The sequence below is a fragment of the Dryas octopetala genome, chromosome 1, assembly GCF_963921425.1.
Source record: "Dryas octopetala chromosome 1, drDryOcto1.1, whole genome shotgun sequence".
NCBI lineage: Eukaryota > Viridiplantae > Streptophyta > Magnoliopsida > Rosales > Rosaceae > Dryas > Dryas octopetala.
Genome location: NC_141366.1, coordinates 6,558,187 through 6,574,334, shown reverse-complemented (window position 1 = coordinate 6,574,334; position 16,148 = coordinate 6,558,187). Strand labels below are relative to the sequence as shown.

General features: G+C 36.7%; 4 protein-coding genes across 7 annotated transcripts; 2 read left to right on the top strand and 2 right to left on the bottom strand.

Annotated features, from left to right (window-relative positions):
• Positions 1–773: 773 nt before the first annotated feature.
• Positions 774–4,183, top strand: LOC147297059 (membrane protein PM19L-like). 2 transcript variants are annotated; one of them, XM_086248675.1, is made up of 4 exons: positions 774–1,040; positions 1,247–1,466; positions 1,555–1,600; positions 3,829–4,183. In XM_086248675.1, the coding sequence occupies exons 1-4, from the start codon at positions 914–916 to the stop codon at positions 3,913–3,915; spliced, it is 480 nt and encodes a 159-aa protein (XP_086104801.1). In that variant the 5' UTR covers positions 774–913; the 3' UTR covers positions 3,916–4,183. The 2 variants fall into 2 exon arrangements, with proteins under 2 accessions (XP_086104801.1, XP_086104794.1); XM_086248668.1 differs by lacking the exon at positions 3,829–4,183 and adding an exon at positions 1,688–2,157.
• Positions 2,144–3,614, bottom strand: LOC147297060 (uncharacterized). Its single transcript, XM_086248656.1, has 2 exons — positions 3,337–3,614; positions 2,144–2,844 (listed from the first exon to the last, which is right to left on the bottom strand). Exons 1-2 carry the CDS (start codon positions 3,428–3,430, stop codon positions 2,159–2,161), a joined length of 780 nt encoding a protein of 259 aa, XP_086104782.1. The 5' UTR covers positions 3,431–3,614; the 3' UTR covers positions 2,144–2,158.
• Positions 4,184–4,576: 393 nt separating the features above from the next.
• LOC147297058 (suppressor) lies at positions 4,577–7,892 on the bottom strand. 3 transcript variants are annotated; one of them, XM_086248645.1, is made up of 4 exons: positions 7,528–7,892; positions 6,255–7,036; positions 6,054–6,152; positions 4,577–5,040 (listed from the first exon to the last, which is right to left on the bottom strand). In XM_086248645.1, exons 1-3 carry the CDS (start codon positions 7,619–7,621, stop codon positions 6,060–6,062), a joined length of 969 nt encoding a protein of 322 aa, XP_086104771.1. In that variant the 5' UTR covers positions 7,622–7,892; the 3' UTR covers positions 4,577–5,040; positions 6,054–6,059. The 3 variants fall into 3 exon arrangements, with proteins under 3 accessions (XP_086104771.1, XP_086104763.1, XP_086104756.1); XM_086248637.1 differs by having other exon boundaries at positions 4,577–4,947; XM_086248630.1 differs by having other exon boundaries at positions 4,577–4,931; positions 7,528–7,891.
• Positions 7,893–10,902: 3,010 nt separating this feature from the next.
• On the top strand, positions 10,903–16,053 carry LOC147297057 (SH3 domain-containing protein). The gene is made up of 10 exons (XM_086245037.1): positions 10,903–11,140; positions 11,543–11,665; positions 12,756–12,825; positions 12,994–13,139; positions 13,766–13,867; positions 13,955–14,152; positions 14,248–14,310; positions 14,396–14,485; positions 14,983–15,057; positions 15,641–16,053. The coding sequence occupies exons 1-10, from the start codon at positions 11,081–11,083 to the stop codon at positions 15,758–15,760; spliced, it is 1,047 nt and encodes a 348-aa protein (XP_086101163.1). The 5' UTR covers positions 10,903–11,080; the 3' UTR covers positions 15,761–16,053.
• The last annotated feature ends 95 nt before the right edge of the window (positions 16,054–16,148 follow it).

Here is a 16,148-nt window from a genome sequence, read left to right as displayed (position 1 = left end):
GTTTGGCTGGTACCACACCGGTCCATCTCCTTTGATCTTGTTTCTCTTACAGGAAGATCTCACATCATCATCCAGCAAGACTTCTGATCAGCCAGATCACCATCTCTAAGTTGTTGCATCTCTCTTACGGAAATTTGCATCAACAGGTTCTTTAGGTGATTTGAGAGCAGTGACCTGTAAGATTGGGTACTCAATGTGGTGTATTTCATCAAACCCACCAAGCATTTGGAGAATTCTGTAACATTTTTAGAGTACTTAGAGCGTGAAATAGAGAATGAGAATGGAAAGTGTGATATTCCGAGGCTTTGAAAAATGGCGGGAACTCTTACCATGACTGTTAATCCGCAACGGTTTATAGGAAAGAGGGAAACAGACAGAGATTGCATATAGTAGTTGAGATTATCCATGAACAACATAAAACGCACCGTTTTGGTTCGTTTCCTAGGTTTCTCATCCTACTCAAAGGCACCGTTTTACTTTCTTTCTTTTTTGGGTTAAAGAAGTATGATTAGAATTAGACCCAAACAAAGATTTAGCACTACATCCCCACCCCAAGTGGCAAAGAATATAGCTTTTTTGATCTCTTAGGAACAATTGATGGCACAAAGCCTAGATGAAGAATGTACCACTAAAAGAATACTTAAAAATGTGAGCCAAGCCAAGTAAGAATCTGGAATTTCTTGGCATGCCTTGATTATGAAGCATTCACCATCTCCTTTACAACCCCACAGAACCCTTTGGAACCAACAGCCTTAGCAAGAAAAGAACCAAAACCTTCTTCATCCAAAGGGCCATTTATATATATAAAGACCCATCTCTTGCACTAAACACATTTAACAAGTACAACAACCCTTTTCTGCATTGCACTTTTGGCCTGTTTCCTCTCCCCAACAGCTTTTGATCACACAAAAAAATGGCCAACCAGCAGTTAAAACCTGTTGCTGGGCTGCTTTTGCTTCTCAATTTCTGCATGTATGTCATTGTGTTGGCCATTGGTGGCTGGGCCATGAATAAAGCAATTGACCATGGTTTCATTATTGGTGAACCTCCCTCTCTTCCTCTTTCTTGTTCACTTGTTACATGCATGTGATGTACATTGTTAGTTCATTTTCTAACTATTTTAAATTTTTGAAGTCCGATATGGTATTAGAGTTTTAATTCATGAAGTCCTAAATTTGAAACCTCCTTAACAGTTTAAACTTTAATTTTGGGGGTCAAGTGGTCATCTAACAATTGACTCTTGCAGGTCCTGGTTTTGATCTGCCGGCACATTTCTCACCCATATACTTTCCAATGGGAAATGCTGCCACCGGGTTCTTTGTGACATTCGCTTTAATCGCCGGAGTTATTGGTGTTGCTTCAGCCATATCTGGAATCAACCATCTTCGTTCTTGGACAGCTGATGGCTTGCCATCAGCAGCTGCAGCTGCTACCATTGCCTGGACCCTCACTCTCCTTGCCATGGGGTTAGCCATTACCATCCACTACAATAGATGCATTCAAACTGTTTGAACTAATTTTGCTTTATATTAACCAGCCACATAATTCCTGCAGCTTTGCTTGGAAGGAGATTGAGCTGAATATCAGAAATGCTCGTTTGGTAAGACAAAGAAAAAACACATTTTTAAGTTTTTGGCAAATGCGTTTTTTCAAGTATACTGAGACACACTTGCTCTGTTTCTTGCAGAGAACAATGGAGGCATTCTTGATCATCCTTTCAGTTACGCAGCTTCTATATATAGGATTATTATCTCGTGTTTCTTTAAAGCATTTTCATAGTTTACACGAGTTCCAGATCCGGTTATCAGATCGGTTGGACGAAATCCATAAAAATCAGAAAATACTATTCCAAAAACAGCAAAAGATTGCAGCTGAGCTTGAAGATCACAAGCCACTTACCAGAAAGGAGGTTTTAAAGCTTGTGGAGGAGATAGCCCAGCAACCAAAGCTTGTAGAAGCAGAGACCTTACGGCTGACTGAAGAACTCAACCAGAAAATTCAGAAGGTTGAAGAGTTACTGCATCAACTGAAGAAACTCATCTAGCATATTATGGTGTGAATAGCGTTGTGTCAAAGAGATGAGCTAGGAAAGTTGAGTGACTTTGGTGTTTGTTTGCTGTGTCTGCATTGCCTTGTTTTGTTTTATTGTATTTTCATCCTACACATTTTCTTTAGACACAGATTTCACCACACTCGACGATGCCTTAGCATTCCCGTTCAGTAAAGGAGATGCTCTATCCTCAATTTTCTTTGATACAGAATCTGTCAATGTTACTGGAGCCCCAGTAGGCAACAATTTCTTTGCACCATTCTCCAACCCCGTTTTGACCTCATTATCAGAGATCACTGAACTTTCAACCAGAGTACTTTCTGTAAGGTGAATAGCCTCCTCAGACACAGAAACCACAGGGTTGACAGAATCAACTAAAGGGGCCTTCTCTGCTGATGAACTTGTAATCTTCCCAGATGGTGCATCTTCAGTAGTCTGAATCACTTCTGCTGGTAAAGAATCAACTGGCGTAACTGAATCATTAAGAGGCTTTTCCTCTGAAACTGAAGCATAGGCCTTCTCCTTCCGTATCCTCTCAACAACTCGAGACTCGTCATCCGAACTACTACTACTACTACTGCTAGAGCTTCTATCATCCCCATTATATGATTCCTTTGAAGACTCGGTATGGTCAATGATCACATTTCTGCTTTCCGAGTCCTCTTTCAGTTCCCTCTTCAATTCAACTTTCTGAACAGCCTCCGCATCACTAGGAACTCCCTTCATGGGCTTATCCTCACCAACTGGTCGAAAAGATGTTGGGCTAACCTCTCCTGATTTCGCATCATCATTACCTGACATGGTTTGATTCAATTACAAGAGTTTCAATCAAAATCAAACAAAGCTAGTAAATTTATCCAATACCCATTTAAGCCAATTTGAAGCAAAATCAAACAAAACTAGTGAATTTGACCAATACCCATTAAGCCAATTTGAAGCAAACAAAAATCAAAGCTAAAATTAGGGACACATGGGTTATGAATTGAGAGATGGGTAAGTACTGCCATTCAAGCACAATTATTTCAACCAGACTAAAGCTAAGCAGACGACATAAACAAATACCCATTGAACCAAATGGATAAAATAACCAAAACCAAGACTGACAAAGCTGAGTATATCATTACCTGACAGATGGGTTACCTTAATTCAATCAAAACAATCATACCCATTAGCCCAAATTGATAAAAACAACCAGAACAAACGCTGAAAAAGATGCGTAAACAATTGAGTGACAGATAGGTAGGCGTGTATTCAAAAGGTGAGGCAAACATAAATAATGAAAGCACCTAGAGGATTGTTGTTGGGTGAGGATCTTCCGCTGTGGGCTTCATTTTCCTTCTTTTTCTTGGCAGCTTTTCTCTTCTTGGCACCTTTTGGCATGATTATTGGGTCTTTAGGGCGTGCACGAAATGGGGTCTCTCACAGATCGTATTCGAGACCCCGAAGCTCTGTCTCTCCAAAAGCGTTTATGTGGGTCTGTGGGTGTGCTTTAAGAAAGGAATGACCGGTTGGGGATGAGGATCTATTGGGATTTCCGTAGAAATTGTTTGAACTAATTTTGCATTCAAACTTTGCATTCAAACTTTGCATTCAAACTGTTTGAACTAATTTTGCTTTATATTAACCAGCCACATAATTCCTGCAGCTTTGCTTGGAAGGAGATTGAGCTGAATATCAGAAATGCTCGTTTGGTAAGACAAAGAAAAAACACATTTTTAAGTTTTTGGCAAATGCGTTTTTTCAAGTATACTGAGACACACTTGCTCTGTTTCTTGCAGAGAACAATGGAGGCATTCTTGATCATCCTTTCAGTTACGCAGCTTCTATATATAGCTGCCATTCATAGCGTTGTGTCAAGGAGATGAGCTAGGAAAGTTGAGTGACTTTGGTGTTTGTTTGCTGTGTCTGCATTGCCTTGTTTTGTTTTATTTTATTTTCATCCTACACATTTTCTGTATAAACCCAGCCATGGGAATAGCATATTATGGTGTGAATAGTGTGATATGATTGGATTGGATTTTATGTAGAAATTGTAAGAGGTGCACAGAAATGCATTATGAATCACCTCCTCTACCTTGATAGATTTCGAACACAGTAATATGCACCAAACTGGTGAAAGTTTCATTTTACTGCAGCGACTTTATGGGAAATTTGTGCTTTTAAAACATCATACTTGCTAAAGTTTGACACAAAAATGACCAAGTTTCTATCCATAACAATTCGACATCCATGGCAGACCAGTGCCCCCTTGTATTCGCAAATGGAGAAGCCTATGACCAATCCTTAGAAAATTCAATCATTGTCTTCAACCAGACCCAAGTTAAAGGAGTCTGCACCCAACTAAATAGTCCCAAAACCAAAAAGGAACTTTAATAATCCTATCCAAAAAGTAAACATAAACATCTTTTGTTGAAGAGAAGGCATCCAAATATCAAACAGCTCCACCAAGATCGCAATACATGAAGCTGCATTATAACCAGACAAAAAAATAAATTTATTTTTGTTTTGAGGAAAAACCACGATCCATGAAAGCAATCAAGTTGAATATTTGATATTATAAAGGTTCTTGCAATTTTTGATCACACCATTGGTCCACTGCCCTCCTACCAATGCAAAAGGAACTAAATACAACACAGAAAACTATTCTGCAAAATCAACAACAATGAAAGTTGTAAAAGCTGGATATATTCAGCTGCCTACCATTCCTGACACTATCACCACCACAAAACTTAAAATGATTTATCACATCGGGCCTCTTGCCCATTATTCTTTTGGGGAAAAACTTATAAGTTCTAATACCAAAATATCAGAAAATTCTCTGAACCAGATCCTTCACTTTCACAAGCTTCAAGAGTCCACCAAACCCCATCATGCTTTGTTTCTGCATCAGAGGAAACCTTGAAAAAGTCAACCAACCTTCAGTTTGTAAGGTCTTAAAACCCTTCATGCAGTCAGATTGAATCCAACGAGAAATATTGAGGTATAAGAATCTACGGAGAAACATCAGCGCAGTTTCCAGAATATGAGACAATTTAAGCAGATTAATCTACTTCTATGCAGCAAAGAAAACTGAATAGAAGTAGGAAACAGAAACATCCAAAATGACAACACCCACTACACAGGCATCATGCCTTTACTACTCAATACTTACATTGTGACAATCCTTCTAGGCTTGTAACTAAATTTCCTTTTAAATTTAGTAAAAAAAAACACACAATACAACACATCAAAGATAATTCACCATCCACCATTTACGTTTCATGGGCAGCAAGCATAATAACTGATATAAAACCCCTTCATGGCAACCAATCTATACAATTCCAGCACTTGGTTACTATGTTACACTAAATTGCAATTTATACAAGCTGAACAAAATTAATTTCAAAGCACTTCCTAAGTAACTTGTCATAAAACTCTAATCTTATCTCATGGCCCTAGAGTCTGAAGTCTAAATTATATGAGGAGCAATTAGAGACACTGTGAGATGGTATCCCATATTTCATCTAAATATAACACTTCCTCAAAAGTGAAACAAGAACATGAATTATAAATGAGAGTTATTGCTCAGCATAATTATTTACTAGATATACTATCTTCTATACTAGATAAGAAATAACTACATTTTGTAGGTTCACATTGAGGACACTGATAAGATTAATTTTCAATGAGTCTGGAACTGTATAGAAACTTAATAAATGAGTAACCAATTGCCTCTTGACCTAGACATACTGGTAAGCAAAGAGACACATATGAGACCTCAGTTGGAAAAGATCAAGAATTAAAAATTTCTGAAGCATGATAGTGATAGACTTAAACAGCTATGGCAACCATAAACATCCTAACCACTTCTCACTTCTCAGTTCTCCAGTGTGCTATCACATGGACAAACAATACATTATAAGCAGATCTAAGTAATAAAGCAAAACTTGAAAACCAAAAAAAAAAAAAAAAAAAAGAAATAAAGGCAAGACAAATCTATTTGACTTCATAGAAAAATCCCAACCTGAACTTATCTACTGGAGCCTGCTATCACATCCAGAATCCCACAGCAGCCAAACCAAGATGTTTTTTGCACCACTCGTGGGGATGGAGCTACCAGAGGCTACGTACAGTTCAGCAAAGAAAGTTGCATTTAGTTGTCAAAGAAAAGGAAGATCTACAATCAGTCAAATCAAACTTGCAAACAAGAATATGTGGGCAATACCTGATTCTCAGAATATTCTGGAATCTCAGAATCTTTGATGGATTCAGTATCATTATTAATTTGAGCCGGAGAAGCACCCAATGGTGGCTGTACTTTACTCTCATTTCCTTTAGACACAGATTTCACCACACTCGACGATGCCTTAGCATTCCCGTTCAGTAAAGGAGATGCTCTATCCTCAATTTTCTTTGATACAGAATCTGTCAATGTTACTGGAGCCCCAGTAGGCAACAATTTCTTTGCACCATTCTCCAACCCCGTTTTGACCTCATTATCAGAGATCACTGAACTTTCAACCAGAGTACTTTCAGTAAGGTGAATAGCCTCCTCAGACACAGAAACCACAGGGTTGACAGAATCAACTAAAGGGGCCTTCTCTGCTGATGAACTTGTAATCTTCCCAGATGGTGCATCTTCAGTAGTCTGAATCACTTCTGCTGGTAAAGAATCAACTGGCGTAACTGAATCATTAAGAGGTTTTTCCTCTGAAACTGAAGCATAGGCCTTCTCCTTCCGTATCCTCTCAACAACTCGAGACTCGTCATCCGAACTACTACTACTACTACTGCTAGAGCTTCTATCATCCCCATTATATGATTCCTTTGAAGACTCGGTATGGTCAATGATCACATTTCTGCTTTCCGAGTCCTCTTTCAGTTCCCTCTTCAATTCAACTTTCTGAACAGCCTCCGCATCACTAGGAACTCCCTTCATGGGCTTATCCTCACCAACTGGTCGAAAAGATGTTGGGCTAACCTCTCCTGATTTCGCATCATCATTACCTGACATGGTTTGATTCAATTACAAGAGTTTCAATCAAAATCAAACAAAGCTAGTAAATTTATCCAAATCCCTTTAAGCCAATTTGAAGCAAAATCAAACAAAACTAGTGAATTTGACCAATACCCATTAAGCCAATTTGAAGCAAACAAAAATCAAAGCTAAAATTAGGGACACATGGGTTATGAATTGAGAGATGGGTAAGTACTGCCATTCAAGCACAATTATTTCAACCAGACTAAAGCTAAGCAGACGACATAAACAAATACCCATTGAACCAAATGGATAAAATAACCAAAACCAAGACTGACAAAGCTGAGTATATCATTACCTGACAGATGGGTTACCTTAATTCAATCAAAACAATCATACCCATTAGACCAAATTGATAAAAACAACCAGAACAAACGCTGAAAAAGATGCGTAAACAATTGAGTAACAGATAGGTATGCGTGTATTCAAAAGGTGAGGCAAACATAAATAATGAAAGCACCTAGAGGATTGTTGTTGGGTGAGGATCTTCCGCTGTGGGCTTCATTTTCCTTCTTTTTCTTGGCAGCTTTTCTCTTCTTGGCACCTTTTGGCATGATTATTGGGTCTTTAGGGCGTGCACGAAATGGGGTCTCTCACAGATCGTATTCGAGACCCCGAAGCTCTGTCTCTCCAAAAGCGTTTATGTGGTCTGTGGGTGTGCTTTAAGAAAGGAATGACCGGTTGGGGATGAGGATCTATTGGGATTTCCGTAGAAATTGTCGAAGCCTCGTGTGTGGAAATGAAATGAGACTGTAATGTATCTCTGTGCATTAAGATGCTCTCTGTTTGAGAATTTGTTATTTGTTTGGTTTTTTGGGTACTAATAAATTAGAGATATGATTTAGGGTCTAATTTTAATGCAAGTGTCATTTTGTCAAGGGTGGGATCCTGAGGTGGTGGATATGTGTGAATTTTTGAATTTTGGAATGTTGGTGATGAGTGGGAAATGAAAATATGAAAATATTAGGGTGGGGCCCAATGGACTGGTGGGGCCATTTTGGTTATTTTCATGGGGATGTGGCCAAAACAATGGAGGGGTGTGTGGTGTGGAATATGTCATACTTGTGTCATGGGATTAATGATTTTGTCATGGCCTCATGGGGGTGTTTGGATTAACGATTTTTCTGGACTCGTAATAAATAATAATGGATTTGGGGTGCATGTGATTCTTTGTGACTGTGTGCCATCAACATTATTTTATTGATTTTTGCTTTTTGGGAAAATTATCATCATTGTCATTATTTTATGGTTGGAACTAAATTTGGCTTAAAAATGATATGATTTGGAATTTTGGATATGTTGCTCAAATTGAAAAGTTGCTTAAGTTCTTGGCAGGAAATAAAACTTGTGATTAAATTAATTAGTTTGAAAAATTGCTTCATGTTTTACAACAAACAATTCAAAAGAATCTTAGAAATTTGACAACCAAATAAAGTAATAAATGATTAAATGGTAAGCAATTAAAAAAAAGAAAAAGGTAGTTTCTCCTCGTTACTTTTTTTAATTTAAATTTACATTTAAAACTTGGATTTCATTATCTTTAGATGTTTTAATTGACTTAATTATACTTACATCTCCTGAGATTTATCGTTTTTTCACATATACTCTCTGAAATTTCAATAATTACACATACACCCCCTGAGGTTTCAAAATTGGTGCATATAACCCCTCTATGAGATGAAAAATGATGAAAAATTATGCAAAAAAACATTCTAAGGGGTGAAATGACCTAATAAGATATTCAAGGTGTAAGGTCCAATCTCAATACAAATATTTTCTTTTTTGTTTATTTATTTTTTTTCTCTTGTAAGAGGTTATATGCAATAGTTTTGAAACCTCATGGGGTGTATATGTAATTTTTGAAATCCCATGAGGTATATGTGAAAAGACGATAAACCTCAGGGGTGTAAGTGTAATTAACTCGTTTTAATTTGTACAAAATGAAATGTCTAAAAGTAATATCACTAATTGGATTCTTTATAAAAGAATTCCTCTAATTTGACCTTCAATAGTAATTTGTTGATCTAAGGGTAGCTAACCCTTGTTCTTGATTTGATGAATGAATCATCCAACTTCCAACAATTTGGTTCTTGATGTGATCTTGGGGAGCAATTTGTTGCAAATTTGAATATATAGTAGGTATGGTTTGGTCTTACCTTTTTCCACAATTTTCCCTCTATGCTACAACTATGGTTGTCCTATTTGACATCAACTTCACCAGTGCATCTTGAACAATGCGTTCCGACTCAGCATCCAGAAGAAGAATTTATTGCCATGTAAGCTTGTCAATGAACTTTGCTGCATTTGCAAGCTGTACATGCAAAGAGAACCCAGCAAAGATCTGCACATCTGGCCTGGCTGGGTACCTGAAATACACATCTTTGAGTTCGACCTAACCTTTAAAATCTTCCAATACAACTTCACACCTTTAAAAATTAATTATGCGCTTACTTTTGGTAATTAGCTCACAAATGTTTTGCAAGCATGGGTTTTGACCGATTAAATGAGGAAATTAGACCAATCTCTTCAATAACGGGAAAGATATTTGGCCATCAAATCAAATAAAGAAATTTAACCACAGTTGTTTCTTTTGACACGTATTTGAAAACCAAAAGCTTCTATTAACAAATGGCATAATGAAATTAGAGCAAATTACATTTTATTATTTTAACTTTACATATTGTTTCAAGTTAGTATTCCAATTTTAAAAACTTGTAAAAAAATATCTTAATTTTCATTCTGTGTTAAAAACATACCTCCATTAAATTTTTAGTTTTTTGTAAATGAAAATATTATATGTTGACATGGCTGGAGTACTTTCGTCTTTTCACCACATATAAAAAAAATTAATACTTTTTTAAACTTTTTTTTTTGCCAATATATTTTTAAAAACTTCGAATAAAAATAAATAAATTTGGTTCTTCTTCCCCATCCAATACCACCCGCTCGCCCAGCGCCCCCTCTCCCCTAACCCCCTCCCCTTGTGGCGTCCCTGTCCCGCCCAACCTAGCCTTCATCACCCCGCACCCCCTGCCCCGACCCACCCCCTCTCTTTCTCTCTCCCTTTCCTCCATCCGTCTCCAAAAACTCACATCTCTCTCCCCCTGATGATGAAGAAGATGGTGGTTTTGGGTGGAGGATGGAAGGAATAAGCATTTTTTTTAATTAATTCAAAGGTTCTAAAAAAATATTAATTTTTTCTTAGTTCTCCAAAAACTCGAAAATTTAAGCACAACTAATAATATTAGTTGGAGGAGAAAAACTTCTCTACAATGAAGATATGACTTATTTGATATCTCAATCCAATAACATGATGACACATATACTTTTATACTTCATTACATACAAAATTATTTAATTTCAATACAGAAGCTATCTATTGGAATAACTATTATAAGTAAGTTTTTCTCTAGCTAGAGTCATTCTTCGTGCAAATCTTTGAGTTGTACCTCACCTTTAACATCTTCCAATACAATTCCACAAGAATCATAAGGGTCACCTTTAACAGAGCCCATCGAACGGTCATTATCATAAGCATTATCTTAAGCAAATCATACACCTCACTACCACACAATCACTTCCCAACATTTGCCTTTCTCCGTAAGTTAGCAAACATGAAAAGGGTTTTGTGGACTATGCCCGACGAATTAGGTGGGCCTTCAGGAAAAAACCCAAGATCCAGTGTAAGCTCATCTATTAGGCCCATACTCAAAAATTTCAATCAAAGTCCATCCAACGGTCATAAACTTAAGCAAATCATACACCTCACCACCACACAATCTCTTCCCAAGAAACAGAGAGCAGCTCCTCAGCTGTGTCATAAGTCATAACCCGACCCAGTAATGGCCAAAATGTGAAAGCACTGATTGGCTTTCGGAGTTCCAGATCCATAAGAGCTTCAAATTCAAAGCCTCGCTAGCTCACTTTTTTAGCAACACGTCGTCGTTTTCAGTCTGATCTCAATTATTTGCTCTCCAAGGGAACACCGAGCCTGAAGAAGAAGAAGAAGAACAATGGATGCTTTAAGAAAACAAGCCAGTAAGCTCCGGGAACAGGTCGCGAAACAACAGCAGGTATTTGCGAACTCCCATTGATTTGTTGTAGTATAATTATCTTGTTCTTGTTGTTTTTAAGCTGGCTAGTTCTCTGCTGGGTTACAGAGAAAATGCGGGATGGACTTTATGCTTTGTGTTTGTGTTGATTTACTCAAGAAATGATTAGGCTACTAAAGTACAAGTGATTTCCATGCTACCCAGTTAATTATTGGATCGAAATTTAATTGTTGTTGAATAATGCTTTCAATTCTAGGACAGTTAATTGAATTGAGGAAATGGGACTCATTTTAAGATGATTTCGGAATATATAAATCTCATTTTAAATTGAGCAAATGGGACTCATTTTGCTCTATATGTCTCAATTTGTTGCTATTGTTTCTGTCCATCTGTTTGGTGTTATATGTTTCTTTTAAATTTCAGGCTGTAATAAAGCAGTTCGGTGGGACTGGTTATGAAAGCTCAGATGTAGTGGTAATAGATGAGGTTGAGATGCAGAGACATCAACAGCTAGAGAAACTATACAGGTCCACTCGTGCTGGAAAGGTACAGATGTGACCAAGAGCCTTTTGACATTATACATTAACTTGAAATGTTCTATTCTTTCTCTATTTGTGAAAGCTAAAGCAAAATGCCTCATATATGTTGATGCCATGTCAGTTTATTATGAATGAGCCATTATTGTATCAGTGAGATTATCATGTAGAAAGAAAATGCTTAATTTGGAAAAGAACAAAGTCTGAGTTTGTGCACTTTGGCGATTGGAAAATTGTTGATTTCATTTTTTATTCTCAATTATCTCACTTGCTTTTTTAATTTATATTGGCGTAGGATAGAAATGTAGACTACTGTCTGGTAGTTTTAGCAGTGTAAACCACACTAGAAAAGGATATCTAGCTACAAACAAATAGGAAAAAAGAGATAGAAAGTAATAGGACCAAAGTTGGAACGTCGATAAATGAGTTCTAAAACATTAAAAGTCTCTTAAGTGAGTATTTATACTAGGGTTACTGCAGCCGTAGCATCCTAGCCATTGATTACTTAAATAACTATTTAATCTGAGTCTTCAAAAAATACTTAAAAGCTCACATGATGTCACATGACTATTGAAAAAAAAATACTAGGAGCATAACTAAGTAACTAACATGTGCCAAATAAAACATAAAAATCAAATAAGACAAATAAAAGATAAACAAACAACTAAAATCCCAAACTAAGTAGAACCGAAACCAAGTTGGCTAGTGGGTCTACTTAGTCTTGGAAAGCTTCACAGATGCTCTTGTATCAGATGTTCAATTGTCTCACCTGAACAAATTAAAACTCTTTAGATTCCCCAAATTTCTTGTATTGCGGAGCAATGTTATGAAGATAGGAGGAGATGGGAAATAATAAAAATTTTAGAGATGGAAAATAGCATTGCTTTGATGTTGTCAATTACTGTAACAAAAGGAAAGTAGGTTCCAGACCTGGTAGGCATCACTATACTTGACTATTTGTTTTACAATCCTTGGTTCACAAATTTGGAAACTTCCTGTCATGCTTTTCTAAAATGTTTAATTTCTTTGGGGTTTTATTTTCCCTTTGGTGCCAAACCTGTTACATCTGTTAAGCTCATTTTCGTAATTTTTATTCACAGGATTTTCAGAAAGAACTTGTTAAAGCAGCCGAGGCATTTACAGCCATAGGGTATAGGCATATTGAAGCAGGTAGAAATATATTATTCATATTCAATGACGTTGGGTTATCTAATGGAAATTGCGTAATGGAGTCAATAACCTGGAAATTGGCTTCTATAACTTCACTTCGTAAATAGAACACATGTAATTAGCCTTTGTTGTTGCACTTATTATTTGTAATCTTTTTGTGGTAGTCAGGAACCAAGTTGTCTGAGGATTGTAGCAGATATGGTGCTGAAAACATCGATGATAAAATTTTAGCTAAGGGTGCATCTATATATGGTGATGCTCGTAAGCATGTGGAAAAGGAACAAGAAGACTTGAATAAGCTGTTATTTTCACAGGTTGACTTCTAAATATAATTTATATATCTTGTGCTAATGAACTCAAATCATCATCAGATATTTTCTATCATATGTATGTAATCCATATATAAATTCTGGAAGAAATTAGTTCTTGTATCACACAGTTGGATACATGATTCATCTATATATATGTATATATATATATATATACATTAATATCATTTTTATATTACTTTGTCGATGAAAAAATTCTTCTGTATTTCTGGTAACTATTTCTCAGCCATAGTTGCATTTAAGCATTCAGCATTGGAAAAGAGAAAATGCATGTAAATTTCTCATCCAAAATTAATGGATAAGTGAAGAAAGACTATTTGGTGCTGTGGTGCAGGACTTAAAATTTTACATGAATATTTTTTAAGTTCACATGTGCATGATTTAGAATTATATTCTAGGTATTTCGTTAGCTAACAAATTTGGTGTCTGAAATTATTGTACTTCTTTTTTTGTAAAATTGAAATTATTGTACTTTAAATACTTACATTTGAAGCTTATAAATAGAGTGCAACTTTAGGTGGACTTTTAATGCACTTAATTTTGTGTTGAACTGTAATATTCATTAATGAGTTAAGATGAGGCATGGAACTCATCGTTCTCTATATTTTTAGATTTTAGATCCTTTAAGAGCAATGATAACTAGTGCTCCTTTGGAAGATGCCCGCCATCTTGCTCAACGTTATAGTCGAATGAGGCAGGAAGCAGAGACACAGGTAAAAGTTGACACTCCTATCTTATCATGCGTCATAACTTAAGATATTCACCGTGTGAACTCATTATTGACCATAAGACACAATCAGGCAGTAGAAGTTTCCAGAAGACAAGCACGAGTAAGAGAAGCCCAAAATCACGAAAATGTTGGAAAGCTGCATGCAGCAGAAGCAAAGATGCAGGAATTAAAAGCAAACATGGCCGTTCTGGGTATAGAAGCTGCAGCTGCATTAGCTGCTGTGGAAGCACAGCAGCAAAGACTGACTTTCCAGAGGCTTGTTGCTTTGGTATAAATGCACTTGATTTTCAGCGCATGAGTTTCTATGTTGAAGATTATAGTGATTCTGCAGTTGATACACATATTAACATTGGCTTTGTTAAGGTTGAAGGAGAAAAGAATTATCATCTGAGAGTGGCTGCCATTCTTGGTGAGGTTGAAGCTGAGGTTAGTTCCACTCTTGATTTTCTTCAGAAAAACTCTTTTCCAATTAACAATATGAACTTAAGTCATGGCCTGGATTTTGTGGCAGATGGTATCAGAGAAACAGCGGAAAGAGTCTGCTCCTCCCATGATTCCACAAGAGAACTGCTCAGAGAAAACAATTTACTACTTGGCTGAGGTGTGCTACCTTTTTCTAGTCTGGGAGGCTGTAATTCTTAACTAGATAGAAAAAACGTTATTCACCCTTTTTTCAAAAATTCACATGAATATGTAAGAGTAGCAATAAGCTGCACAATGCAGGGGTCATATAGTTGATAGAGAAAGTTAACAACTGAGGTTTTATAGAAAGAAGTTGGAGAGGACTTAACAGATAAATTGAGATATTAAAAAGGGAAATAATTGTTTTATGGTCATATATCACAGTGATGTGGCTAAGACATTTTAACATAAATTCTTTCAGCACCTTCTTGCGAAAGAAATTAGGAAAGGACACATAAAATGGTTAAAAGGTAGATTCTTCTGAAGATATTAACTTCGTATAAAGTTAATCTTTCTTTTTAAAATATATGATTTAGTGCTTGTTGTAGTCATTCTTGAACTGGCTCCCTGACACACCATATGTTAAACATCTAAGAATCTGAACGTCTAAAAGTCCTTTTGTTTTAACTCTTTCAGGCAACTCATTTTTTCAGTGCTGCATCAGAGAAGGAACTAAGCTTGTCAGTGGGTGACTATGTTGTTGTGCGAAAGGTAATATCCTCAATCCCAGTGTTTAAAATGAATGTTGGTCGACATTTTGAGATTTTCGATATCCTGCCACTGATTAAGGGGTGGAAGGTGGGTGGAAGGTATATCCTTCCACCATTTTTCAGAGATTTATTCTAGTAGCTCAACAAATCTAGAGAAAATAAAATGTTATAAGAGTTAAATTTGAAATCTCTAAGCTGATTAACCAATGCCTCTTATGATATGAGTTAACTCCCCTGGCAGTGAGGCTTCTAATGCTTCCTTCATTGCAACCACATTGGTATCATGACCGTTGTATCATATCTCCATTTTTAGCTTGTTTCCTCTCTCCGTGTGTGTGTGTGCTGCACATATAAAACAGGAAACTAGTATGATAGCCCCCATACATGAAACTTATTCTGATCAGCATTGTCACTGCCTCCCTACCTTAGTCATAAAGTTCAACATATTCAACCATAAGCAAACATAGGCCATGCTTTGTTCAGATGCTATGGAATAAATAGGAAAGGAGCCAAACCTTGTGTTTTCCTTAGTTGAATTGGAATTTCCTAATATTTGCTTGTTTACTGTTCTGAAAAAACTCCAGGTGAGCTCATCAGGATGGTCAGAAGGAGAGTGCAAAGGTAAAGCAGGATGGTTTCCATCAGCCTATGTGGAGAAGCGCCAGCGGATTCCAGCCAGTGATCTCACCACTGAAGTTTACTGACCCTGCCCAAGTATTCATTTCATTTTTACGATTGTCTTTATTTGCAAAATGACGAGATTTGCTGGTTATGATGTTGGGTTTTTCATGTGCTAGTTGTTTGGTCTCCATTAGTCAGGATATGTGTGTGCATATTGTTTCTTACAAATTCTCAAGACAGAGTATGGCCCTCGGTGTTTAAATTATGGAAAAGGTGTGAATGCATCATTTTATGCAGCAACAAAATCTTGTGGGTCTGTTTAGCTGGTTAATGATGGACAATTACAACATTTTGATTGTGAAGGCTATACAGTAGGTTGATTAATCCTTTTATACATTTTGTGAAGAGTGTTTAAGATTATTCCGTTTAGTTTGTTTGCACTTGGGGCTAGTACCATCTTTGACAAGTGAT

Excerpts from the sequence above, each read along its gene's own strand:
- LOC147297059 (XM_086248668.1), top strand. The coding sequence starts at position 914 with ATGGCCAACCAGCAGTTAAAACCTGTTGCTGGGCTGCTTTTGCTTCTC. Across the intron at positions 1,467-1,554 it reads CTCACTCTCCTTGCCATGGG|CTTTGCTTGGAAGGAGATTG; the intron begins GTTAGCCATTAC and ends TAATTCCTGCAG. Across the intron at positions 1,601-1,687 it reads ATATCAGAAATGCTCGTTTG|AGAACAATGGAGGCATTCTT; the intron begins GTAAGACAAAGA and ends TGTTTCTTGCAG.
- LOC147297060 (XM_086248656.1), bottom strand. The coding sequence starts at position 3,430 with ATGCCAAAAGGTGCCAAGAAGAGAAAAGCTGCCAAGAAAAAGAAGGAA. Across the intron at positions 2,845-3,336 it reads ACCCAACAACAATCCTCTAG|GTAATGATGATGCGAAATCA; the intron begins GTGCTTTCATTA and ends AAACCATGTCAG.
- LOC147297058 (XM_086248645.1), bottom strand. The coding sequence starts at position 7,621 with ATGCCAAAAGGTGCCAAGAAGAGAAAAGCTGCCAAGAAAAAGAAGGAA. Across the intron at positions 7,037-7,527 it reads ACCCAACAACAATCCTCTAG|GTAATGATGATGCGAAATCA; the intron begins GTGCTTTCATTA and ends AAACCATGTCAG. Across the intron at positions 6,153-6,254 it reads CAGAATATTCTGAGAATCAG|CCTCTGGTAGCTCCATCCCC; the intron begins GTATTGCCCACA and ends AACTGTACGTAG.
- LOC147297057 (XM_086245037.1), top strand. The coding sequence starts at position 11,081 with ATGGATGCTTTAAGAAAACAAGCCAGTAAGCTCCGGGAACAGGTCGCG. Across the intron at positions 13,140-13,765 it reads ATAAGCTGTTATTTTCACAG|ATTTTAGATCCTTTAAGAGC; the intron begins GTTGACTTCTAA and ends CTATATTTTTAG. Across the intron at positions 14,486-14,982 it reads CAATTTACTACTTGGCTGAG|GCAACTCATTTTTTCAGTGC; the intron begins GTGTGCTACCTT and ends TAACTCTTTCAG.